This window comes from Hippocampus bargibanti, linkage group LG11 (assembly GCF_051943395.1).
Source record: "Hippocampus bargibanti isolate YZ-2025 linkage group LG11, ASM5194339v1, whole genome shotgun sequence".
Lineage (NCBI taxonomy): Eukaryota > Metazoa > Chordata > Actinopteri > Syngnathiformes > Syngnathidae > Hippocampus > Hippocampus bargibanti.
This window is the reverse complement of record NC_142744.1, coordinates 8611-32533: the sequence shown is the minus strand read 5'-3', so window position 1 is coordinate 32533 and position 23923 is coordinate 8611. Positions and strand designations below refer to the sequence as shown.

The 23923-nt window shown below is 46.3% G+C and overlaps 3 protein-coding genes across 4 annotated transcripts; 2 read left to right on the top strand and 1 right to left on the bottom strand.

Moving 5' to 3' along the window:
- Nucleotides 1–619: 619 nt before the first annotated feature.
- On the bottom strand, nt 620–7401 carry angptl4 (angiopoietin like 4). The gene is made up of 7 exons (XM_089007614.1): nt 6829–7401; nt 6242–6352; nt 4806–4890; nt 3680–3793; nt 3498–3593; nt 3118–3402; nt 620–1969 (listed from the first exon to the last, which is right to left on the bottom strand). Exons 1-7 carry the CDS (start codon nt 7303–7305, stop codon nt 1785–1787), a joined length of 1353 nt encoding a protein of 450 aa, XP_088863740.1. The 5' UTR covers nt 7306–7401; the 3' UTR covers nt 620–1784.
- A 5140-nt stretch (nt 7402–12541) lies between these two features.
- Nucleotides 12542–14365, top strand: rps28 (ribosomal protein S28). Of its 2 annotated transcripts, none has more exons than XM_089007616.1 (4): nt 12542–12609; nt 12923–12970; nt 13994–14116; nt 14250–14365. In XM_089007616.1, the coding sequence occupies exons 1-3, from the start codon at nt 12571–12573 to the stop codon at nt 14114–14116; spliced, it is 210 nt and encodes a 69-aa protein (XP_088863742.1). In that variant the 5' UTR covers nt 12542–12570; the 3' UTR covers nt 14250–14365. The 2 variants fall into 2 exon arrangements, with proteins under 2 accessions (XP_088863742.1, XP_088863741.1); XM_089007615.1 differs by having other exon boundaries at nt 12556–12669.
- A 105-nt stretch (nt 14366–14470) lies between these two features.
- On the top strand, nt 14471–19730 carry LOC148890946 (potassium voltage-gated channel subfamily V member 2). Its single transcript, XM_089007613.1, has 6 exons — nt 14471–14627; nt 15198–15400; nt 15474–16067; nt 16739–17372; nt 17550–17675; nt 19048–19730. The coding sequence occupies exons 3-6, from the start codon at nt 15541–15543 to the stop codon at nt 19366–19368; spliced, it is 1608 nt and encodes a 535-aa protein (XP_088863739.1). The 5' UTR covers nt 14471–14627; nt 15198–15400; nt 15474–15540; the 3' UTR covers nt 19369–19730.
- The last annotated feature ends 4193 nt before the right edge of the window (nt 19731–23923 follow it).

The following is a 23923-nucleotide window of genomic DNA, read 5'->3' as shown; positions in this document are numbered from 1 at the left end:
TTCCCGGGCCTCTGATTGGATAATTAAGGGATGGCCTTTCCGTCAGGTGTAAAAAGAAGGCGTTTTTGGCTTGTAAATCAGTTCTTCAATGAGATGGATACATCACCACGGAAACGCGCTGCAGCTGTAAGGCTAAAAAGCCTAAAAAAATGGTGCTCTAGTTGAGACCTGGTACAGGGACCCTTCAATCATGAACAACTGTCAAAATCTGCGGGATGCCATGCCAAAAAGCATCGCTCAGGTGACAAAGAACAAGGGAGGACACACTTTTTACTAAAATGGACATTTTGGAGTTGCCACAAAATGTCAATCAATTTAATGGCCAAATAACAGGGCGATGCAATTCATTTGCACAAGGGTGTATATACACACACGTGTTTGTGTGCGCGTGTGGCTCTCACAGAAAAATCGAAATATTTTGCTTGTACTCTGCTTAGTGCTTTCGTGACCAAAGCCTAATACTTAGTTAGCAAAGACAGCGTATTGCCACCCATTTGATATTTGAGTTTGTGAGTTACTTCCTGCTCGAGGTCTTCTGCGATTGCCCGGCGACCAGTCACTTGCACGATTTCTTGTTTTTCAAGCTTAAGGCCAGATACCATTGCACCGAAACAGCAACTTTGGTCTAAATTCATTTTATTGGCTGCAGAAGGCCAAAAAAAACAGATAATATAAATTACAAATACAACGTGATGCCGTTTAAAAAGGAAACGGGGAATGGAGCGTACGAGTAACAATTCTGTAGGACAAACCACAATATTCTTTCTTACACTCTGTAGTACCACATTGGTCAAGAAGTCAATATGACTTGAAGTAGTGCACATCTCCCCCCTTGAAAATCAGGAATATGTCATGTGATTGAGTCGCTGGAATGTCGTCGTGCAAAGCTCACGGAGGGAAGCCCACGTTTCTCTTAACAATTGCAAGTGTGAATTAAGTTGACAACTTGACAGTGATTTCAACTTTGCACTCCGTCATTATCATCTGCCAGAGGCCGCGTTATTGATCATCAAAGTCACATCTTGCTCCACGTCACAGGCCATGCGAGAGGAGAAATAATAAAAAGGGGAAAACACGCGCTCGGTCACACAAAAGGGGGGCCCATGTGGTCTAAGAAATCCGTTGTAAGAACGATCCAAATGAAACCTCACCCCTCCACGGCGATTTAGTGAAGGGGTTTGCTGTTTTATAAAAAGAGCTTCTTTAACTCCCCTTTCAAAGCATCTCTCTTCTTTTGCCAAGATTTTAACCTCACTGTCGTCAAATGTGTGGTTGCTAGCTTTTAGGTGCATATGTACTGCAGATTGAGGCCCACTAGTATTATCCCTGCGATTTTGAGAATTTGTTTAGTCTCCCCAATGTATTGCTCTTTACAATTTTCATGTTGACAATGTATTGAATAAACGACGTGACGTTGTTTTTCATTTGGCAGCCTATCTTTTGGATGCACTCATTTTTGCCTGGATGGAGGACTTTTGTACGACTGAGAGCTTACAGAGACGTACAAAAGAGACGTTTTCAGAAGTGGCTTGCCGCTGAGCCGCGCTTGATTCTCCGCCGATGAGTCTCGGCTTGTCTGTAAATTTCGGCTGCATACGTTGCACCGGGAGGCCACGTCGGAAAGTTCCCCACTCGCTGCCGACTTTCCGCCTGTGGTCGTGGAAAGGGACTGCGCCGTGTTGCCGTGGTGACGAGCTGTAAAACCTGACCCGAGTTCTACCAAAAAGGAAGACGAGTCCAAGATGGCCATCTACAGTATCTCTTCTCTCTTTGTCTGGACGTCGCTAAGACTTGCTGTGGATCATCGCCGGGGCAATCATCATGGTGGTGGATTTGAGGGGGTAGTAGCGCCCCCTCCAGGTCTTCCAGAAGATTCCCTGCTTCCTCTGGTGCCGCTGTTTGGGCGCCGGGCTCCGGAAGAATCGCCCGTTGAGGTTGGACCGACCGCAGTTACTGAACCACCACCCGCCTGCGGCAGAAAAGAAAGAAAGCCGTTTAGGCGGGGAGAGAAATGGCCTGGGCACCATGCATGTCATGCGGCTCCTTTCAGAGAGCCGCCGGCTTCTTTTGGTTCGGCTCCCAAATGGCTCCGCAGTTTTTTTTTTCCTTAAAATAATTGACGACCAAAAATCATGTAGAATTCTGTGAAAAACCAATTACTCGTGTAAAAAAATATACTATATCAAATATTTTTATGTATATGTGCACAGAGTTAGTGGAAGCTAACTTTGACTTTCCCTGTGGTGACTTTTTGGAGCCATTCTTGGACTCCAGCTTCTTCCGTTCTTTGTCATATATGCTTCTGGTGTGATTCTTCGAGAAAGTCTTTTCACAATCAGAATCAGAGGCCTTTAATAGCCCAACGATGGGGAGATTTCCTGCTTGGAGTCGCATCCATTGGGTTGAAAGCACGAGTAGATTTTCTGAATCCTTTTTTGAAAAGGGCTGAAAATCACTTGCAATCATTTGAGCCACTTTAGTTTGGTCTTTGTAGTGCTATCAAGCTCTGTCATCTCCCTTTCCTGTTTCATGCGCTCGTCACAGTGGGCTTCTGTTTCCCTAAGCCCTTCCCCTTCTCTTGACCAATCACGTGCGGCTTTAGCGGAAGGCTGGGGGCGAGGAATAGAGGGGAAAAATGTTGCTCCCATTTCCGGCTCCTTGTTAGGAGCCAGCTCTTTTTGTTCACTTCCGAGATCCGGCTCTAAGAACCGGCCCGTTCCCGAACGACACTTCACAACTGGGCACTGCTTCTGAGCAGCCGTTGTTCCCAAAAGGATCCCGTTCCACCCACCGCATTCAATTTCTTTTCTGTGCCGGCAAATGACACCAAAGGCCCACAAGTGACGGAGCTCTTCATGGAACATACTCTCATTGAAAACTTTGGCCACGTGTTGTGTCGTTTGCTGCTCGTTTAGATGAGGCGGAGCTTGGGTGGATTCAGCTGTGCCTCGTGTCTGAAAAATCTCAAAAATCGGGTAGTAAGTTGAGGGAGTGCCGATTGTTGAACCCATGTGTCTCAATTCAGGGGAGCGGGCATGGTTATTGAGTCTGCCGCATTTCTGCTCTCTGCTCGGTGGCGAATAACAAACACAGGCAAGCGTATTTCGGACATCTCACCTGAGAGATGTTTGGCGCAGTTGCTCTCCTTCTTGTGGTCGTTGTCGCGGTCGCGAGTGGAGAAAGGCAGACCGGAAGTGGCATCGGAACCCAGCGAGCTTTCCAGGGGACTGAAATTGCCAGCCTGCCGGATCTGGAGCGAGTACTTGGTCTCTGCTCCGCCCAGTTGGAAAGGCAGGCGGATGGTTGCCAAGTCGCCCCCCCAGTCGGACAGCTGGATTTGGAGGACGTAGTCTGCATTCTTGGCTACGACGTGGATCTTTTCCAGGCCCAACCAGAACTCGCCTGAAGAAAGCAAGCCCATGGAAATACAATGGGTCAGTGCAGTGGGAGTCATAGGGTTGCCTCGTGACGAGGCGTGCGGAGTTTTCCCACTTTACCGCCGATGCTGCCGAAGCCTTTCTCGTAGGCGGACCACAGCCGGTCAAAATCCACCGAGCCGTCTCGTCGCCTCTGGACCACGGTCCATCCGCCATCTGGACGCAGGCACGTCAGTAAACCAAACAACGTCATTTGATTTCACGTCGGACTCGAGTGACGCCGACGTCTCCTGTCTGCTCACCGGCTGTCATCTGGCAGAAGACCGGGAAGGCTTCCGTGTTGTGTGGCTGGATGGTGAAAACCCCGCTGGTGGTCTCGCCTCTCAGGAACAGCTCGTGGCAATCGGAGGCCATCGCTGGAGGAACAAGATGGAGAAGACTATCATTGGTCAAGACGTTGACTTGATTTCTTTCTCTCATTGGTGACTCCAGGATCCCTCCAGGATCCCTCCAGGATCCCTCCAGTCTTTTGCTTTGATGGCAGATGTAGGCGCACTTTAGTGCTTGAGGGCCCGGATTTGAATTTCAGAAGGCACAGATGAGCTGGCGAGCCACTGCGTCCATCCACTGAGTTGGAAGTTGGAGGAGTGGTGCGCATATTTCCATTGACAATAAACCAACTCAACGCTTGCTCAAATAAATGGTCATTTTTCAAAAGATGGACCAGTTTTAGGGGAAAAAAATTAAAAAGTACACGTAAAAGTCATTTTATTCCTTTTTTCACAAGAAATAAATCCGATCAATGTATCATGTATATAATGTATCTACAATAACTATCTGTCTGGCTGGCTTGCTAGGTAGCTTTCTATTTGTCTTACTAGTCTATTTGAGTCACTTCCGGGTTGAGTGAACGCTGGCGCGTGTGGCTGCCGCTGCTCACCCACAGAAAAACTTATCCTGTGACTGTAAAGTGACCTTGAGAGTTTTGAAAGGCGCTTAGAAATAAAATGGATTATTATTATTATTATTGTTCCTCTGCTGTTGGTGAGTTGGAGGCCATGCCGGGAGAAAAGAGGCCAGCGGCGGGCTGGCATCTCATCCGCCCTCGTCGCTGGACAGCAAAATGGCAACGGCAACAATCTGTTGCAGTGTTCAAAGCTTTCTTGTTGGCCACTGCCAAGAAGTGTCATTTGGCCAACGGAGCCAATGAGCTAATCCTTGCTGCTTTTGTCCCGATTAACGCGCTCGGATTGCCTCTCGCGAGCGCCGGACTCAATCTGGGCAAGGAAGCCTGTTCCCAAATGGCCGCTGTTGCTTGATGCTAATTGGGAGCGATTTAAGCTTGCGGAGCGGCTTGGCCAAACAGATGGCGCGTCGGCCACCTTTGGCGTCGGAATGGATCGGCCACACGCTCACCATTTGACTTACCGATTGGGGAGTCGCCTTGCTCGACCCCGCCCCTTGTGGAATAGCCTTGCGTGTTGGTGAACGGTCGTTGGCCGGACTGTTGGATCTAAGGAAGGGGGGGGGGGGGGGGACACACACACAATCATCTCTCTGGGTTACTAAATTAGCCATTGACGCTCTGGTAGCATTGCTCCCTTTCAGGGGACTGGAATCATTGGGTCAATTTGTAAAAATGGGGACCACTTTTTTTCTCAAGGGTATCAGAATCAGAAAGGGTCAGAGCCTCCGTTAAGTCGGCTATTGGCTGCACTGGTGTCACCTCACCAAGATCAGCTCATCATTCTTTTTCATTGTAAACATAAGACCGACGTCTGACACCTGAGACCGACGTCTGACACCTGAGACCGACGTCTGACACCTGAGACCGACGTCCGACACCTGAGACCGACGTCCGATACCTGAGACTAACGTACAACACCTGAGACCGACGTCCGACACCTGAGACCGACGTCCGACACCTGAGACTGACGTATTCGCTACACATTTGACGTCGGTATGCAGATGCACAATCAGTGTCTGAAATAACGAAACGTTTACATCGGGCGTACAACTTACAGAACGTCTCTGCCCGGATGGCCGACAACTTTTTCAAGGAAAAAATGTTTTTTTTTTTTTTCAAATCAAACGTTTGCTTTCTTCCGATTTCGAAATCTTCGTTTGGTTTGGAAATGTTGGAATTTCGGTTTGTTTGGCAATTTGCATACTCTGCAGCCAATCAGAAGCCTGCATCGAATAACTTTGTGCTTCCGTGTGCATTTGCATCCCATTTTCCAAAGCAGACGCACAGAGAACACAAGAAAAATGATTCGGAATCAAGCCAAAACCTCAGCCCCAGAAGAAAGATTCAAAAGAAGCTAACAACATTGACGACGCTACAAAACGTACATTAAAAGCATGGTGGAAAGAGGAGTTGAAGTGGCTTGTTGCAGACGACGCAACGCAAACAGTGCATTGTGCAACATGCTCAACGGTGTTTGAACAAACCACAACTGGAACAAAATCAGGAGCAAGGGAGATTTACCATCAATTTAGCAAGGCAGCATTTGTGCTAGGTACATCCTTCATTAAAAAAAAATCCTTTATACTTTGCTACAATTTTTTTTGCGACATGTTGTGAAAAATGGGGTAGGCAACTTTATGTGTCCGCTAACTTTTTGTCAGGAGTTTCAGACCCTGGCACAATACGTGAAAAGTGATCTGTGGTCGTCTCCTGTTTCCTGTGAACAACGTCTCCATTCAATTGAACAAGTCCCTGTTTTGTTTTTTTCTGTCTTGTTCGACGCTCTGGTCACAAATTTGAAAACAAAACGAGCTGAAATGATTGGTGGCTGCTGACCGAGGGCGGCGGCGGCATTGATGAAAAAGTTGCTGAATGTCGCCCGCGCAACTTGACTCACCTGACTTTGCAGGCTTCTCAGGCGCACGTTCTGCTTGTCGAGCTTCTCCTGCTGGAGATTCAAACGTGCCGTCAATTGGTCCAAGCGGCGGTTTTGAGCCTCCACGACCATCTGGAAGAAAATCACCTCATTCAAACGTTGCCAGGGAAGATTTCCTTCTTTGTCCTTGTTTTCAATCACATTTGTCGACTGTTCAGGAATGACAATGACAAATGAGGAAAAAAAGAATCCATATTTAGTTTGATCTGCTCGTTTTGGAGTGAAAAAGTCAGAAATCCGCCAATGGGCAGAAATTTGTCATTCCTGGACCGTCGGATGTCTCTTTGACTCTTGCTTTCGTCCTTGACAAAGAAAGAATGAAGCAAATTCCCTCTAAGAGTCGCAAGCTTAATAGAAAGCATGAAGGTATGATTCTACAACACACAAAGTGGTGCGTAAAGTTGGGCGGCATTTTTGTTTGGCGGCATTTCCTTGAAGAACGTTGCTCACTTTAGTTTTGAAGTGAAAATCTCTCGTTGAGTAAACAAAGCTTTGTTTGTGTCTTTTCAGACCAGCATTGAAGATGAAAATGAAAGCAGTCTTCTGACCTGTAGGTGGCGTGGGCCGCTGCCGTTTCCGGCGCGGTCCAGCCTGTCTTCCAGCCCGTCTTCCAGCCTCTCCTCCAGCCGTCTCAGCCCGCCGCTCAAGGCCGTCCCCTCCCGTCGCACGGCGTCCGTGGCGTCCCTCAACTGGGCGGTGAGGTTGAGCAGCCGGGCCTCGCCGTCCTCCAGACGCCGGGCGCGAACCCGCAGGGCCTCCCCCTCGGCCTTCTGCCTGCGGTTCTCTTTGGCCAGCTGGGCCAGGGTGCGGTTGTAGACTTTGACCTGGGCCGAGACGTCCCTCATCTGGACCTTGCTTTTGTCCACGTGCTCCTTGAGAGCCTGGCCCAGCTGCAGGAGGCCGTGGGCGATGACGTTGACGTCGTCCCAGGCGGCGAAGCGGAGGCCGGCTTTGGCCTCCGTCGGGAAGCCAACCGCCGCCGCCGCCAGCGCCAAGCCCAAAGTGAGACTTGCCAGACCCTTCATTGTCTCTTGCTTTGCCGTCCGTCCGTCTCTTTGAGCTCGGCGCTCCAAGATCAGCTCTTATATCGGCTCAGCGGCCCGCCCAGTCGCCATTGGTTCCCTGGGATGAAGGAGGGGGGTGCCTTGGCTCACATTTCCCTCCCTCCCTCCTCCACTTTTCTGTCAGAGAACAACAAGGCGGTTGCGGACCTTGGGAGAGATCCTGAAGCGTGGACGCCCTCGTGTCCTTCTTGAAGCCCATGACCATTCGGAGATTGCTCACAATGCCGTTCTCAAGCAAATGTCATCAATCACGTCACATTTTGCTCCCTTCCCAATGACAGCAAGGCATGTTCAACTTATCTCCTTCACTTCCCACATTTATTCAGGAATTAAAAATAGGACGTACAGTAGAGCGCCATTCCTCAATTTGTTTGAGATTTGTTTTTTTCTTGCTCGGGTGCCGATCAAGCGCTGTTCAGACCTCTGTCTTTTTCCTTCCACAAGGAGTCAGCATTTTCCCTTTTTCCATGTTAGTGCTTTGTTCGTGCTTTAGCTGTTGTTAAAGCGCTATAACAGTGTCTGAAATAACGTCTGCCCGGATGCCCGGGGTGTGCAACTTTTACTTTGGGCGTACAACTTACAGAACGTCTCCGCGCGGGTGGCCGACAACTTTTTTGAAAAAACAACAACACATGTTTGCACATCTGGCAGTCAACGACTTAATGGAGAGCAAGATTGATCAACATAATCGAACGCAACCTCAAACGTTGAACCCAATCCATTTGAAGCAACAATTTGTCCGAATGTTATCATGTGGGACACATGGAAGCATCCGGACCATGAACAAGGCTGGCCGCCCTAAACAGGCTCTTCAGAAGTCTAAAAATGTCCACCGGGGATTCCGTCCACCTCCAAATTTGGCTCTCAACACCTTCTTGGTGGGATTCAGCTGGTAGGCTGAACGCCAGTGTGAGAATTGGGGGAAAGTTCACAGCGCAGAAAAGGGCCACGTGACCGCCACTTTTCTTTCTTTCTTTCTTTTTTTTGAACAACCTCTGACGGACGGACGGATGGACGGCTGTATCCGATGCAGGCTGGCGGAGCACATTTAACCCTCTCCTGACTGCAGCACATGCAGACAAAGTGGGTGAAAGGTAGCGGCTGACAGTGCTTGCCTGGGGGGGGGGGGAAACGTTCGAACAGCAGAGGAATTAGCGGCTCTCGCTTTGTGTCTGGCTGGAATGTCACAAACATGCTTTCTGCTCACAAAAGTCTTGGCAAAGCGTGTGCCCTTTTTCCGTCGGGATAGCCAAAAGCTGCTGCTGCCCTCTTGGCAAAAATACTCTTCTTGCTGTTTCGATGAAAAGGTTTCTTCAGCCGTCATCTGGACTTCTTTCAAAGTGTCGGACGTTTCGCTTCTCATCCAAGAGGCTTCGTCAGCGAACTCAAATTTGCTGGTGGTTTTGGCCACATATATATATATATATATATATATATATATATATATATATATATATATATATATATATATATATATATATATATATCCACATATATATATCCACATATATATATATATCCACATATATATATCCACATATATAAAAAAAAATCCTCGTCTCACCCACCATGGGTGGTGTCTGTCCCCATTTCAGCTCGGGTCCTCTACCAGAGGCCAGAAAGCTTGAGGGTTCTGCGCAGTATCCGTGCTGTTCCCAGCACTGCGCTTTTCTGGACCGAGATATCCGATGTTGTTCCCGGGATCTGTTGCAACCACTCGTCGAGTTTGGGGGTCACTGCCCCGAGTGCTCCGACCACCACAGGCACGACTGTCACCTTTACCTTCCAGGCTCTCTCCAGCTCCTCTCTGAGCCCTTGGTATTTCTCGATTTTCTCATGTTCCTTCTTTCTGATGTTCCCATCACTCGGGAACGCTACATCCACGACAACGGCTTTCCTTTCCCCTTTATCTATGACCACGATATCTAGTTGGTTGGCCATTACCATCTTGTCAGTCTGTATCTGGAAGTCCCACAGGATTTTTGCTCGGTCATTCTCCACCACCTTGGGAGGTGTTTCCCATTTTGACCTTGGGGTTTCCAGTCCATACTCCGCACAGATGTTTCGGTAGACTATGCCAGCCACCTGGTTATGGCGCTCCATGTAGGCTTTCCCTGCCAGCATCTTACACCCTGCAGTTACGTGTTGGATTGTCTCAGGTGCCTCTTTGCACAACCTACACCTTGGGTCTTGTCTGGTGTGGTATATCCCTGCCTCTATGGCTCTGGTGTTCAGGGCCTGCTCTTGGGCAGCCAGGATGAGTGCCTCTGTGCTGTCCTTTAGGCCAGCCCTCTGTAGCCACTGATAGGACTTCTTGAGATCAGCCACTTCTGCTATGGACACATGGACACATGGATCAATACATGAGCAAAGCACAGAAAGGCATTAGTAGAGATACTAGAGGTGCCAAACATCAGCTGCTGGTTGACAGAACAGTCGCTCAAGACTGCAGGTCCCGACATACCAACCTGTGCACAGCCTGGATTGATTACAAGAAAGCATATGACTCGATGCCACACACATGGATCACTGAATGCTTGGAGTTGTATAAGGTCAACAGGACCCTGAGAGCCTTCGTTGCAAACTCGATGAGGATGTGGAAAACCACACTTGAAGCCAATGGCAAGCCACTAACGCAAGTGTCCATCAAATGTGGCATATACCAAGGTGATGCACTCTCCCCACTGCTGTTCTGCATAGGACTGAACCCCCTCAGCCAGATAATCGCCAAGACAGGCTATGGATACCGCCTCAGAAATGGAGCTACGATCAGTCACCTCCTCTACATGGATGACATCAAGCTGTATGCTAAGAGCGAAAGGGACATAGACTCCCTGATCCACACAACCAGGATCTACAGCAGTGATATCGGAATGTCATTCGGGCTGGAGAAATGTAGTCGGATGGTGACTAAGAGGGGCAAGGTAGTTCACACTGAAGGGGTCTCACTCCCTGAAGGAACAATAGCAGACATTGAAAACAGCTACAAGTACCTTGGTATACCACAGGCCAATGGCAACCTCGAATTAGCAACAAGGAAAGCGGCTATGACCAAATACCTCCAGCGGGTGAGGCAAGTCCTCAGAAGCCAGCTCAATGGCAAGAACAAGACCCGGGCAATAAACAGCTATGCCCTGCCAGTGATCAGATACCCTGCAGGAATAATATATATATATATATATAGGCTCGCAGCTGCCAGCTTCCAGAAAAGGACAAAAAGTACAAATGGCGCAAGTGCGCTGTGGGACTTGGAGATGGTCTGCGGTCGATCCCTGATCGCTCACATTTCCTGCCCTTGTTGACGCTCTTTTCTGTTCCTCTGAGACCTTCTGGAAGCGCTCGCTACATTGAGCTCGCACGGTTTCTCTTGGCCATTCTCACAGTGGGAGTGCGTACGTGCACATGGCTTGCAACCATTTGAAAACGGAGGCTTTATGCCAAATAAGTCGGGAGGAAAAAACAAGAGAGGAAGAAGTCTTCCAAAGGCCAAGGGAAGATCCCTTGCTCAAAATGGCGCCAAAGCATGCGGATCGTGTTGAGGGATTTTCCCAAATGACTTCAGGAGACATTTGGCGCTTTTTTTCACCCCCTGAGAAAGAGGTCGGCAAGTTTCTCTCCCCAAAGCTTCCAAAGTCCGCCTGAGAAAGCCCAATTTCAAGCGTGCCCCGTTCCCACCAACGATATGACCTCTTTGCAAGAATGGAGGTCGCTCCTTGTCAGGATACCAACGTCCCCAAAATGCTTCTTTTGGGATCCACCAAAGCGACACAAGCAATTCCACTTCACATCGTTTCTGCATTCCAATTGTCGTTGAGTCACCCGGCAAAATAAGATTGCATTTGTTCTTGTGAATAGAAGGCCCTCTTCCTGCCTTCCTGAGAGAGAGAGAGAGAGAGAGAGAGAGAGAGAGAGAGAGAGAGAGAGAGAGAGAGAGAGAGAGAGAGAGAGAGAGAGAGAGAGAGAGAGAGAGAGAGAGAGAGAGAGAGAGAGAGAGAGAGAGAGAGAGAGAGAGAGAGAGAGAGAGAGAGAGAGAGAGAGAGAGAGAGAGAGAGAGAGAGAGAGAGAGAGAGAGAGAGAGAGAATTGAATGAGCAGCTCGCTCCATATCTCAAATCACATGCAGTGTTGATTACGTGTACACAAAGCATCACGCCAATGATGTTGCGCAAATGTTTTTGGGGAATTTGTGATGGACAATGAAGCTTAAAATTTTGCTTCACAAAGCAGTTATTATTCTCTTCATAATAATAATAATAATAATAATAATAATAATATCTGTTGGCTAGCTGGCTATATATTAGCTATCTATTAGCTATCTATCCAGCTAGCTATCATTACATAACTAGCTGGCTAGCTGCCTATCCATTAGCTATCTGTATTAGCTGGCTAGCTGGTTATCTATTAGCTATCTATTAGATATCTAGCTACTGAGCGAGTTGCTTGTTCTGTAGCCACAAGGGGACATAAGTCTTCTTGTGCCGGTCCCAAGCCCGAATAAATACAGAGGGTTTTGTCAGGAAGGGCATCCCACGTAAAACAAACATGCGGATCAAACCTCTAAAGAGGGATGACACTGATTCGCTGTGACGACCCCTTGAAGTGAAAAGCCGGAAGGAAAAGAAGAGGTGTTAATTACGTGTCAAGGAAAAATTCACTATCTTTTTCCCCATCAACCGACATGTTGCAGTGACTTGCAACAATATTCCAATTGAGATTTTGAGGAAGAAAACCAGTCTCATTTTAGGGGACAAGAGAAGCTGAGAATCATTTCCCCCTTATTGTTGCTGTATGTGGAGAACCATTTTTTTTTACAGATTTAGAGCACTTAAGTCACGGCTGTCCTGTTCTTTTGTTTGTACCGACTGACCTATCGAAAAAAAAAAACAATTTCACTCTCTCTCTCTCTCTCTCTCTCTCTCTCTCTCTCTCTCTCTCTCTCTCTCTCTCTCTCTCTCTCTCTCTCTCTCTCTCTCTCTCTCTCTCTCTCTCTCTCTCTCTCTCTCTCTCTCTCTCTCTCTCTCTCTCTCTCTCTCTCTCTCTCTCTCTCTCTCTCTTTTTCTCGCTCTATGTCTTTATTATATATCTATATATGTAGTATTATTTCTCAAACAAGGAAAAACACTACATCCTGAAATATTTGTAATAATAAATCGTTTTGGCGTCATCGCCGCTGTGTTTAACTACTTCCGATTTGTCAGTGACGTCCTTTCCGGTCGAAGCTACAAACATGGACGCCAGCCGCGTGCAACAGATCAAGATCGCAAGAGTAAGAAAAGCCGCCATGAAGTGTGATTTATCGATTTTGGGCTCTGTAAATCTTCGAAATGTAATTACCTTATTCCATAAAGGATTTTTTGAATTAAACGACAGAGTTTGAGCGGATTTCGACTGGCCGTTCCGTTCCGAAGGCCTGTCGCCCCCAATGCAAGCTCGGAAAGCTAAGCTAAACGAAACATAAATGAGCTCAGCACATGACATTTCACTAGGTCGTTAGTTACGCGCGATTTCCGGATTAGTAATTTTAGACACTCTTTGTGTAGCATGCCCCAATAACCCAAACTTTATTTTCCAACTTTCAGGTTACCAGGGTGCTTGGAAGAACTGGTTCGCAGGGACAATGCACGCAGGTATGCTTGCTAACTGTTAGCATGAGGCGAGCATGTCGCTTCAACCATTTGACGGCTTTGTTGTAAACATTACTTTGTGTCAATATTCACAAATATTTGTTGGGGGCGGAACTGATGTATCCTCGCACGAGTACTAGTATTCCCTTGCCTGTTTTGGTGACTAGTTATTATATGATCGTGACAAATATCTCACCTTGCTTAAAAATAGTATTAAGATTTTAATAGATTGTCCTTCGGTCCCCGGTAGATAATACATTTCATTTCTAAGCGCCTTTCAAAACTTTCAAGGTCACTTTACAGTTTAGATGCGTTCAACGACGAAATTAATTTGTTTAACTGTGTAGGTTACATTTTTATTTTATTTGTAACTGCATGACTTAGTCTCATGTTTGGAGCACCGTCAGTTTCGCAGTTTTTTTCCATCGTGCTTCCTGGTCTTAAACTGCCAATCATTTTACACATTGAATTTAGCTATTTTGTTCTTGATAACGCTCATTCATCTCAAAAGGAAGCTCTCATGTGTTCAGAAAAACCGGGCCTTATAGCAAAACGTCCCTCCACTGCTGCATGCCATTATATTATTTTATATTGTATCATAATCCCATCTCAAAAGCCACCTATTTAAAATTGCATGTTCTATGTAGCTCTATTTCTTGTTTCTATTTATAATTGTATTTTATTCATTGTATTCTATTTGTAATTGTATTTTATTTATTATAGTATATATGCTTGTCTGGGACTGTAAAGTGTTCTTGAGAGCTTTGAAAGGCGCTTGAAACAAAATGTATTATTATTCGACTGAACAGATTAGGTGTGGAAAGTTGTTTTAGCATGCTTTGATTGAAGCAAGACACACATTGTGCCTGTCACTGTATGCCAACAGCATAGACAAACACAGATTTGTAGTTATCGACAAGAAAATGGCCTCATTCCCCAAGGCGTCGAACATGATTGTTGCAAGTTCCTCCCCCCAAAGTAAAATATTGCCTCTTGAGGAATGAACGTGTGGCATCGTCCTTGCAGGTCCGCGTTGAGTTCATGGACGACAGCAACCGTTCCATCATCAGGAACGTGAAAGGCCCGGTGAGGGAAGGAGACGTGCTCACTCTTCTGGAGTCGGAACGAGAGGCCAGGAGGCTGCGCTAGGTGAGCTGACCTACCGCAGCGTACGCAGGAAAATGCGTTGGAGCGTCCAACGTGCCTGCTGATGTTTCTCCAGATTTGGCGGCGCAACTGTCACTTGAGTTTCTGACTGCTCTTTTTGGTCCTCCTCTCGCAGAGCCCACTGAATTTGCCGTGCTGAGTGAATGTCGCTGAGCAGATGAGTCCACATGCCCTGGCTGACGTCTGGCTTGTTCGGGGTCTTTCAAATAAATATGCTCACTGAAAAAAACAGATTGCCACGCTTTTTTTGGGGGGTGGGGGGTGCTCCGTGCTGTTTCATTGAACTAGAACTTAAGCCTCATCCGCTTGTAGTAGAAAATGGTCAGATAGAATCTTCTGGAATACTCAAGATGTGTGGTAGAACTTGGCGATGGTGAGCAATTTGGCGAGTGTGGCCAAACGGCTAACCCTGGCCCAGCACTAAATGCTACTTGCAGGGATGTGAACTTTCCGCCGATCGATGGATTTCCGACTTTCAGACCAAAATGACCAGGTAAAACTAAATACGTATTCTGGCTTTTACGCTGTTCATTTCCTGTTTGGCCTTGTGTTGTCGGAATGCGGCATTTTGATTGGATGATACTGACGCCGGTTGTCAGTATACACCATTTTGATTGGATGATCTTGACTTTGGTGCCGTTGATGTAGAAACAGGTAAATTCCCCCTTTTGAATAAGTGGACGAGTAAAAACAAATCGGGTTGATTTGCCTTTGTGGAGAGAACAGCTTCCAATTTGCAATGAAACAATCAAATGTCAGTGGCACGATGACAAGCTCCATGCTAACGTTAGCATCAATATACTTCTGCAAGAGGCAGCAAAAGCAAGCGTGCAAGCTAATGAGTCGTGTGCAGGCGAGCTAGCAGTAACCTTGCGTATGGACCCAGCAACTTGACTTTTATTCTGATCGTTTGGCTGGATTTGTACCAATCATCAGGAACAGAAAACAACATTCATGGTATCACAAAGTACTGTATATGTGCGAGTGCAACCCCCCCCCCCTGCCTTTTTTTCCCTCATTTGTCATTCTCATCCCTGGTTTTATGGTTTGCCTTTTCCATTAGTCCAGACATGACAGGGTCCCAGCTTGGTTCTGGTGGCGGTCAGAGCTCCAATCCTTCAATCACAAGGCTAATCCCTGCGAAGAGTATTTTTAACTTGGCGTTTGCACAGGAAGCGCAGCAATAGGATTATCCAATCTGAGGCTGAGACCGAATCCCCAACTTCATGCAGTCGGTCTTCTTGCATGACGAGTTTTTGTCAACCTGTAAGCATCCATTCACTCCACGCAGTCAGGCGTTTGTTTTGAATGGCTTTTGACTGGAACATTGTTGTTGCAGTCGTCCGCCAATTTCATCGGTAGACTTTGGATTTGTCCTGTCGAGGGTCCTGCGAGTAGCCGCCGCCATGGAGGCTATAAAACCCAAGCTGAAAGTGCTGAAGAAGCGGCGCTCCAGTCTTTTTGCCACCATCAAACGGGAAAAGAGCTTCTCACAAAGCATTGAGGATCAAGAGAGCGAATTCCCTTTTTCTCAGGACAGTTCGGTGAAGCAATGGACGTCCATGGACAACCTTGACACCCCGGACGGAGAGAAAGTGCAGAGCAAAGATCCGTCGCGACTGAGAAAAGCAAACATCGTGAACCTCAACGTGGGCGGCAAGCTGTTCCACATTCCCAAACACCTGGTCCTGCGACACCCCAAAACCAGGATCGGAATCCTGGCCCTGTGTGACGATACAGCCAAGCGTCTGACGCTTTGTGACGACTACAATGTTCTGAACAATGAGTTCTTCTTTGACAGGGATCCAATGTTCTTCCACTACATCTTCCACTACTATTGCAGCAACGTCTTGTGGGTGATGGACAGTCTGTGCCCTGTCAACTTTGAGGAAGAGATGGCCTTTTGGGGGCTGAAACTGAAAGACACCCCAAGGTGCGGCCTTCATTGTATTCCCGTTGAATGCGAGCCTTACAGGTCAAATTGAACTCCTTTGGACAAGTGACTGCCACCCTCGCTGGCATCTCCGTGTGCCGGAGCTTGCCCCAGCCCTACCAGACACCCCTGGACTGATGGCCAATCAATCACGGGGCCCATATAAGCCACCACTGGGCCTCACGTTCAACCAGCTGGCTCATTTGCATCTGGGCTGCTCTTTTCTGGCCCTCAGGAGAGCCCGTCTAGCCTGTTTCCGATGTCTCTCTTTTCCGACAAACCCAATTCAAATTCAATTTGAAGCGGGTGTGTTGGAGGAGGGAGACGTCCAAGACAACCCCAATAGGCGAACTCCAGAGCCGCTTTTGAGCACACCTGGTTTTGGGTCCTTTTTTCTGGCCTTCAATTGCGCTAAGGGAAACAGTCTTTGGGACATTGTTACCGTTAAAAGCTATCCAGAGAGTCCAAATCATTTTTGTGTGTAGTCCTAAAGGACTGCGAGGACATCGTTCAAACGGGAGACCCATGAAACGGTCTGAAAACAGTCTGTGTCTCCACCGCATGTGCCCAGGTTCTTAGAAAGGTCATGGGGCGGATATCATGAAAGAGTCAAAGTCTATGTGATGTATGGAAGGGGAGATACCTGGCTTACATCTTCTCCCTGTCCACAGGTGCTGCCGTATTCTGTTTGAGGAGAAGGTGGACGACATCAGAGACCAACTGAAGGTCAACCAGGAGCTGATCGACGAGATCAAGCCGCACCAGGATGACGAGGGCTACAAGACCATGTTTCTGGGCAACTTTCGGAAGATTCTTTGGGACCTCATGGAGAACCCTTACTCGTCGATGTCAGCCAAGGCCTTTGCAGTATTTTCCAGTCTCTTTGTGCTCATCTCCATCGTTTCCATGACAATGAACACAGTGGAAGAACTCCGGCAATACAAACTGGCGGGCAAAACCTACATGGAATGGGTGGAGATTTCTTCCATTCTCTTCTTCACCTTGGAGTACTTCTTGCGCTTGCTCACCACATCCAACGTCGAGCACTTTGTCAAGAGCGCTCTCAACTTTGTCGACATTGTGGCTGTCATGCCCTACTTCATCCAGATCATGTTTGAGACCTTTGTGATCGATTCGGAGGACATGAGTGCGCAGGAAGATTTGAAGGCCATGGCCAGGGTCAGCAAAGTCAGCAAGGTGCTGAAAGTCATTAAGCTGATGCGCATCTTTCGAATCCTCAAGTTGGCCCGTCACTCCACGGGCATGAGGGCCTTTGGCTTCACCATTCGTCAGTGCTCTGAGCAGGTGGGAACATCCCACAAAAGCACTCCAGCCGGCGTTCGCAATCAATTGCGGCCGCCCAAAATCATCACCTCATTTCTTTCCTTGCCGTTGACTTGCCCTGAAGATCGGACGGGTCACGAACCGTCCGATAAACGATGATGTGTGGGTGACCGTGACTGTTGTCTTGTGATCTTTCAGGTGTGTTGTCTGTTTCTCTTCATCGCCATGGGCATCTTCACCTTCTCAGCTCTGATGCATTCAGTGGAGGTCGACCAGCCCGGAACGCCATTCAGCAGCATTCCGGATGCCTGGTGGTGGGCGGCGGTAAGCATCACTTGCTGACCTGAGCTTTGAAGGGATTTGCAACTCATTCATAAAAAGCTCAGCCACCATTGATGATAATAATAATAATACATTTAATTTATAAGTGCCTTTCAAAACGCAAGGTCACTTTACAGTCACATGACACGTTTTTCTGTGGGTGAGCAGCGGCAGCCACACAACTCAACCCAGAATAACTCAAAAAGATAGAGAGCTAGCTATCCAGCTAATCGAGAGCTAGATAGCTAATAGCTAGCTAGCTAGCTAATAGATAGCTAATATGTTTCCCGACTCAAATAGCTAGCTAGTTATGTAGCTAATAGATAGCTAGCTAGATATCATAATAATAATACATTACATTTTAAGCGCCTTTCAAAGCTCTCAAGGACACTTTAGAGTCACAGACAAGCATAGGTACTATAATAAATAAAATATAATCACAACTACAATGCAATCAATAAAATAAAATTATAAATAGAAACAAGAGAGAGAGCTAGACAGAAAAGTCCATTTTAAATGTGTGGCTTTTGAGAAGGGACTTGAAGGCGGGAAGAGAATCCATGTTACCAATGTTGGGAGGAAGTGAGTTACAAAGTTTGGGGGCAGAGCAGCTGAAGGCTCTGTCACCCATCGTGCTGAGACGGGCAGGGGGGGAGGATCTGAGGGAACGAGAGGGAATAGAAATTTGAAGAAGGTCAGATAGGTATGGGGGCGCAAACGGTGCAGAAAATATGGTAATTCAATTCCTAACTTGGTTTGCAATATGTCAGAAAAGGGGCAAAATGTGTTCATTGATAATTGTCCACATTAAAAACAGGCCTTATGTATGGAAAACATTTTAAAATATGTGCATTCATTGAAGATGCCCCTTATAATGTGGTGCACCTTATGTATGGAAACATTTTTAAATACAGTAAAGTCTCGTTATATCGATATTCAAGGGAGTCCGAAAAAATATCGATATAACCGGGACTATCGATATATCCGATATCGATATAACGAGACTTTACTGTATGTCATTTGTTTGAAGGTGCGCCTTATAGTCCAGAAAATACTGTATCATTCATTTGAGTGAATTCTGTGTCCGATCAATTTGAAATGATGTCATAGTTTTGAATACATGGATGGAGATTCAAACTTCAATTTGATATGTGCTTTCATTGTGTACTCGAGTCACACATGTTCACTAAGCACATAACAACATGAAACTTTTAAATATGATCACTTCTATACTGTCTAATCTCTATCAATATGGCAGCCGTCTGCTAGATTTGTTTGACTTTGTGTTCGTAGAGATTTTTTCATTTAAATTGAGCGTGATTGTGCACAATCCTTTTTGTTCAGAAAACATTTCCATGTTGTCCTCCCTGTCTAGGTGAGCATCTCCACTGTAGGCTACGGAGACGTGGTTCCCATCTCCTATCTGGGGCGCTGCGTGGCCTTTGGCTGCATTTCCTTTGGCATCATCCTCAACGGCATGCCCATCTCCATTCTTTTCAACAAATTTTCAGACTACTATGCTAAACTGAAGGAGCAAGAATATACATTTTCAAACACCGAGCGCACATTCCAGCTGAGGAGACGTCTGCAGAACAAGTGGAACAGCTGCTTGCAAGCCCAGGATGAGGACTCTGACGATGAGCTCCACTATAGGCCCAGTGGAAGCCAGCCTACTTTTGAGGGCCAACACCAGTAAACCAATAAATAAAGACGTCAAACTACCAAAACAAAAGAGCCAGAGCGCAACCTTACTAACTTGAAATGGCTTTAAATGCTTGCCACTCAAGTAGAAGGATCTCTTGAGAACAATACAAAGGAAGCGACGACAATGAGCAGCTAAGACTGCTACAAGATTACAAACACACTCAAATGTGTATTGATGTCAATCATACTGGTAATCTAAAGAGGGACGCTTTACTCAACTCATTGACTGCCAGACGTGCAAAAATGTGTCCACTCCCGTGCCAGGGTTTTTGTCATTGTCACTCCAATTCCCTGACCCGCTGAATATTGTCTTTTAGGACTACATAAACTTTCAATACAGATTAAGAAACCTTAGACTCTGTTCTTTCACCAGAAAAAATGAGTTAAAGTAATTCCTAAATGATTTGGGTAGGTATGAGCTTGAAATAAGGGCGGCTGTCCAAAATACAATGCAATACATATTGGTTTGAAAAAGCTTTAACAACAGCTGAAGCTGGAACAAAGCGGAAAAAAGGCAAATGCTGACCACTTGTGGAAGGGAAAAACACTGCCAGAGGTCTGGCTAGTGTTTTATTGGATTGGATTGGATTGGATTGGATTTGCCTTTATTAGTCTCACAGTGGAGAAATTTACATTTCACAGCAGCAAAGTGATGAAAGGAATTGGTACTCAAACAAGAAAAAAATACCCAGAATAAATATGCGAAAGGTGGTGCGTGGAATGGATTTACTTTTATTTATCTCGCAATGGCGGCCCAGTATGGAGTGGGTAGTACGCCGGCTTCACGCTGAAGAGGTCGTGAGTTCAAGACTCGGTCCGGCCGTCCTGTGTGGAGTTTGTATGTTCTCTCCAAATTGTCCTGAGGTGCGAGTGTGAGTGAGGTTGGTTGTTTGTCTGTGTTTGCCCTGCGATTGGATGGCAAACAATTCAGGGTGTCCCCTGCCTGGTGCCCGAAGATGGCTGGCATAGGCTCCAGCATGAATGAGCGGTACGGAAAATGAATGGATAGATAGTCTCGCAGTGGAGACATTTACACTTCACAGCAGCAAAGCGATGAAAGGAAGAGGAAAGGAAAGAAGGAAGTAGCAAATAGGTCTGTGTAAGCTCTCTGTCGTACAGGAGTGGTCCATCGATGAAAAGGTTTCTTCAACCATCATCTGGACTTCTTTGAAGGTGTCAGACGTTTCGCTTCTCATCCAAGAAGCTTTGTCAGCAAACTCAATTTTTTTTTACCGGAGCTACCAGCAAAATTTTAGTTCACTGACGAAGCCTCTTGGATGAGAAGCGAAACGTCCGACACCTTCCAAGCAGTACAGATGACGGCTGAAGAAACCTTTTCATAGATAAGTAGCAAATAATATAACACAAAGAAACAGAGAGTCATTCATTCTTAAGCACTTGCTGTACCCTCTTTGTTACATGAAGCGGTTCTAGATGAAAGAGGAGAGGATCAAAGTGTCCTTTTCACCAGTGGCTCTTGGATAACATGGTGGAACGTGCTCTTCTACTACAAGCTAAATGTTGAAAGCAAGCACGCAGCTGGAGCATCCATTTTATTTGATTGCGATTCATATTGTAACGATTGTCTTAGGTATACATTATTCAACCATGACGTTGACGAGCCTCAGTCCCCCGAAAAACAAAGCCTCGTTCTCTGACCTCCTCCGGTGGACACGCCGCGCCATCGCACCCTGTCGAGAAAACAGTGCCCATGGCATGCAATCTGATTACTTTCACGAATGGCACACCAGCCGAAAAATCTCAATATTAAATTGAGAAGCACCCCGTCGAATCAATCGGGTCCGCTGCACTTCATCGCCCTCTGGTGAACACGCCGTGCCAACGCACCAAGTCAAATCAACAGCGGACAAATCACTTCTTTTCCTTTCGGTGTTTCCCTTCAAGGGGTCAGTCACCACAGCAAATAACGCCAGCTGAATATGACATCAAAGGAATTTAACAATTTGTTTGGCACCTTCAATTGCCTTATTTTAATCTTCAACCTTGTGTTAATCTTTAATCAAATGATGCTTTGTTTGCCATTTTTTATGTGCATTTAACATTTAAGTCCAATTTCAATTACATTTTATTGAAATTGTTATTGAAAGTAATTTTGGCAGCGACGGCTACGGCAGAGTTTTGACAAAACATTTTCGCCCCCTTAGTGTTATTTTTAAATTTTAAATTATGATGCATTATTGCTATTTCCCCCAGGCAACTAACTCTTTCAACAGTCACCCAAATAGAAGTGTATAGTGCCTCTTTGCAATTTTTTGATGATGAGACTAGTGCAGTGTGTTTGACCGGAAACAAATTCCTTGTGTGTTCTACATACTTGGCAATAAAGATGATTCTGATTCTGATTCTACTCAATCCTGAATATTTAGGTACAAATTTATGACTTAAGTCCTTTGAACCTAAATAAAAGGCTACTTTTGTCACGGTTCTTTATGATTAAATTAATCATTAAACTATTCTTTTACAATAAACAAAACATCATATTGCAGTCAAATTAAGACGAGTTCTAACTATACGGCCAGTTGTCACGTTGTGGTTGGCGACCAATGGGTGACGCCGTCGGCCTCGCCTGCAGCTGCACATGTGTCGGTCGTTTCAGTCAGTGGCAGTTAAAAGGACTCCTGGCACACCTTGTGACCATTCGGCGTCGGCTCATTGGGCTTGCTTCACCCTGTCAGGTATGGTTCATATTGCATGCAGAGTTGAACTCGTGGTTTTCTTTGGCAATTGGTGCTCTTCTTTTCAGGTGACTTTGATGTTTGAGGATTTGTCAAATACACCCTGCTGCGCCCTCTGGCCTGCTTTTTTGGGATCTGCCACCATCACCACCTGGCAAACCGTGACAACAGTACTGTTGATAGCATTTGGTGGTGAGTGTTTTCTCAACAGATGGCTCTTTAAATGAACTAATAGCTTGTATTGTAAAATGATTAAGCCATTGAGATTCTGTGAGCAAAGGAAAAAAAAAAAAAACAAGCGTGTGTGTGTGTGTGTCATGGGTGACACCATCGGCCCTGCATGCGGCTGCACAGGTGGAGGTCGTTTCAATCATTGGCAGTTAAAAGGACTCCCGGCACACCATTCGGCGTTGGCTCATTGGGCTTGCTGTACCCTGTCAGATACGGTTCATCATTGCTGGGGTGAGGCGAGTTCCCAATATTCAGCACAGGTCTGTATAACTCAAGAATTAATAATTAAGGTCCACAGAAAATGCAATTTTAAATAGGTGGGTAGTAACGCCACCTATCTCGTAATCCGCAAACCACAGAAACCCGGGAATGTCAAAGCTTGCCCCTCAATGGCCACTGTCCTGTCTGTTTTCTTGCTCTCCCAAGATGAGCACATCTCATTCAAACAATCAGGATCGTTCAAATGCTGGCTGAAGAGCTGATTGTCTGAATCAGGTGTGTCCCACCCAGGGAAGCTGGACTATGGGAGGACAGTGGTTCAGAATCCTCTTTATTGCCAAGTATGTAGAACACACAAGGCCAAGTTGAGACGGGTCCTGGATCGACTTAGGGTGTGCTTTGGGTTTAATTCAGGCGTTGTACTGGAGGTTTGGGTAAAGTTAAGGGGTTCGAGGTTTGATTAGGCAGCCGGTTAACCGGTTTGACTGTTAGGCAGCTAGGTTACTGTGGTACGCAGCATGGAAATTGGGACCACGGATGTATTTGTCAGTTTCATCTACGTAGAGGTTTTGAGCTCTATCCACATTGATCAGAAAGAGCTGAGCACCACTCCTGCTGAGATGACCTACCTACATTCGGCACAGGTCTGTATAACCCCTACAAATCAAAAATATCAACAATGTTAACCCCCGTAGTTTATTAAATCAATGTTGACAGGACTGACGTTTATGCCTCCCTGAGCGCCGGTGTTCCGATGAGCTGCTTCATTGCAATTGACCGAATGCTGAACAAGATGCCCGCCACTAACAAAGTGGACGTGGTTGGCAGTGTGCAGCTCTTCCTGATGAATGAGTAACGCAACCTAACTCTTAATCTGCAAACCCCTGAAACCAGGGAATGTCCAAACCTGGTCCTCAATGACCGCTGTCCTGTTCGTTTTCTTGATGTTCCAGGATAACGTTAATGCTGGCTGCAGGCATACGACATGCTTGACCCATTGCTGGGGTGAGGTCAACTCATTCAGCGCAGTTAGTATAATTCATTGTGCATTCAATCGTCATGAATACGTCTATTTATGCCTCCCCCAGCGCCGGTGTTCAGATGGGCAGCTTCATCGTTACTGACGGACTGCTGAACAAGATGCCCGCCGGCGACAGAAAGTGGATGTGGTTGGCTGTGTGCAGCTCTTCCTGATGAATGAGTAGTAATAGACTTTATTTTAAGCTCCTTTCCAAGCTCCCAATGACACTTTTCAGTCACAGAAAAGCATAGGTACTTACATTAAAAAAACAATAAATAAATAAATAAATAAAATACAATTATAAGTGGTAATTGGAGAGCGACACAGAAAATACAATTTTAAATAGGTGGGTACTAAAGCCACCTAACTCGGAATCCGCG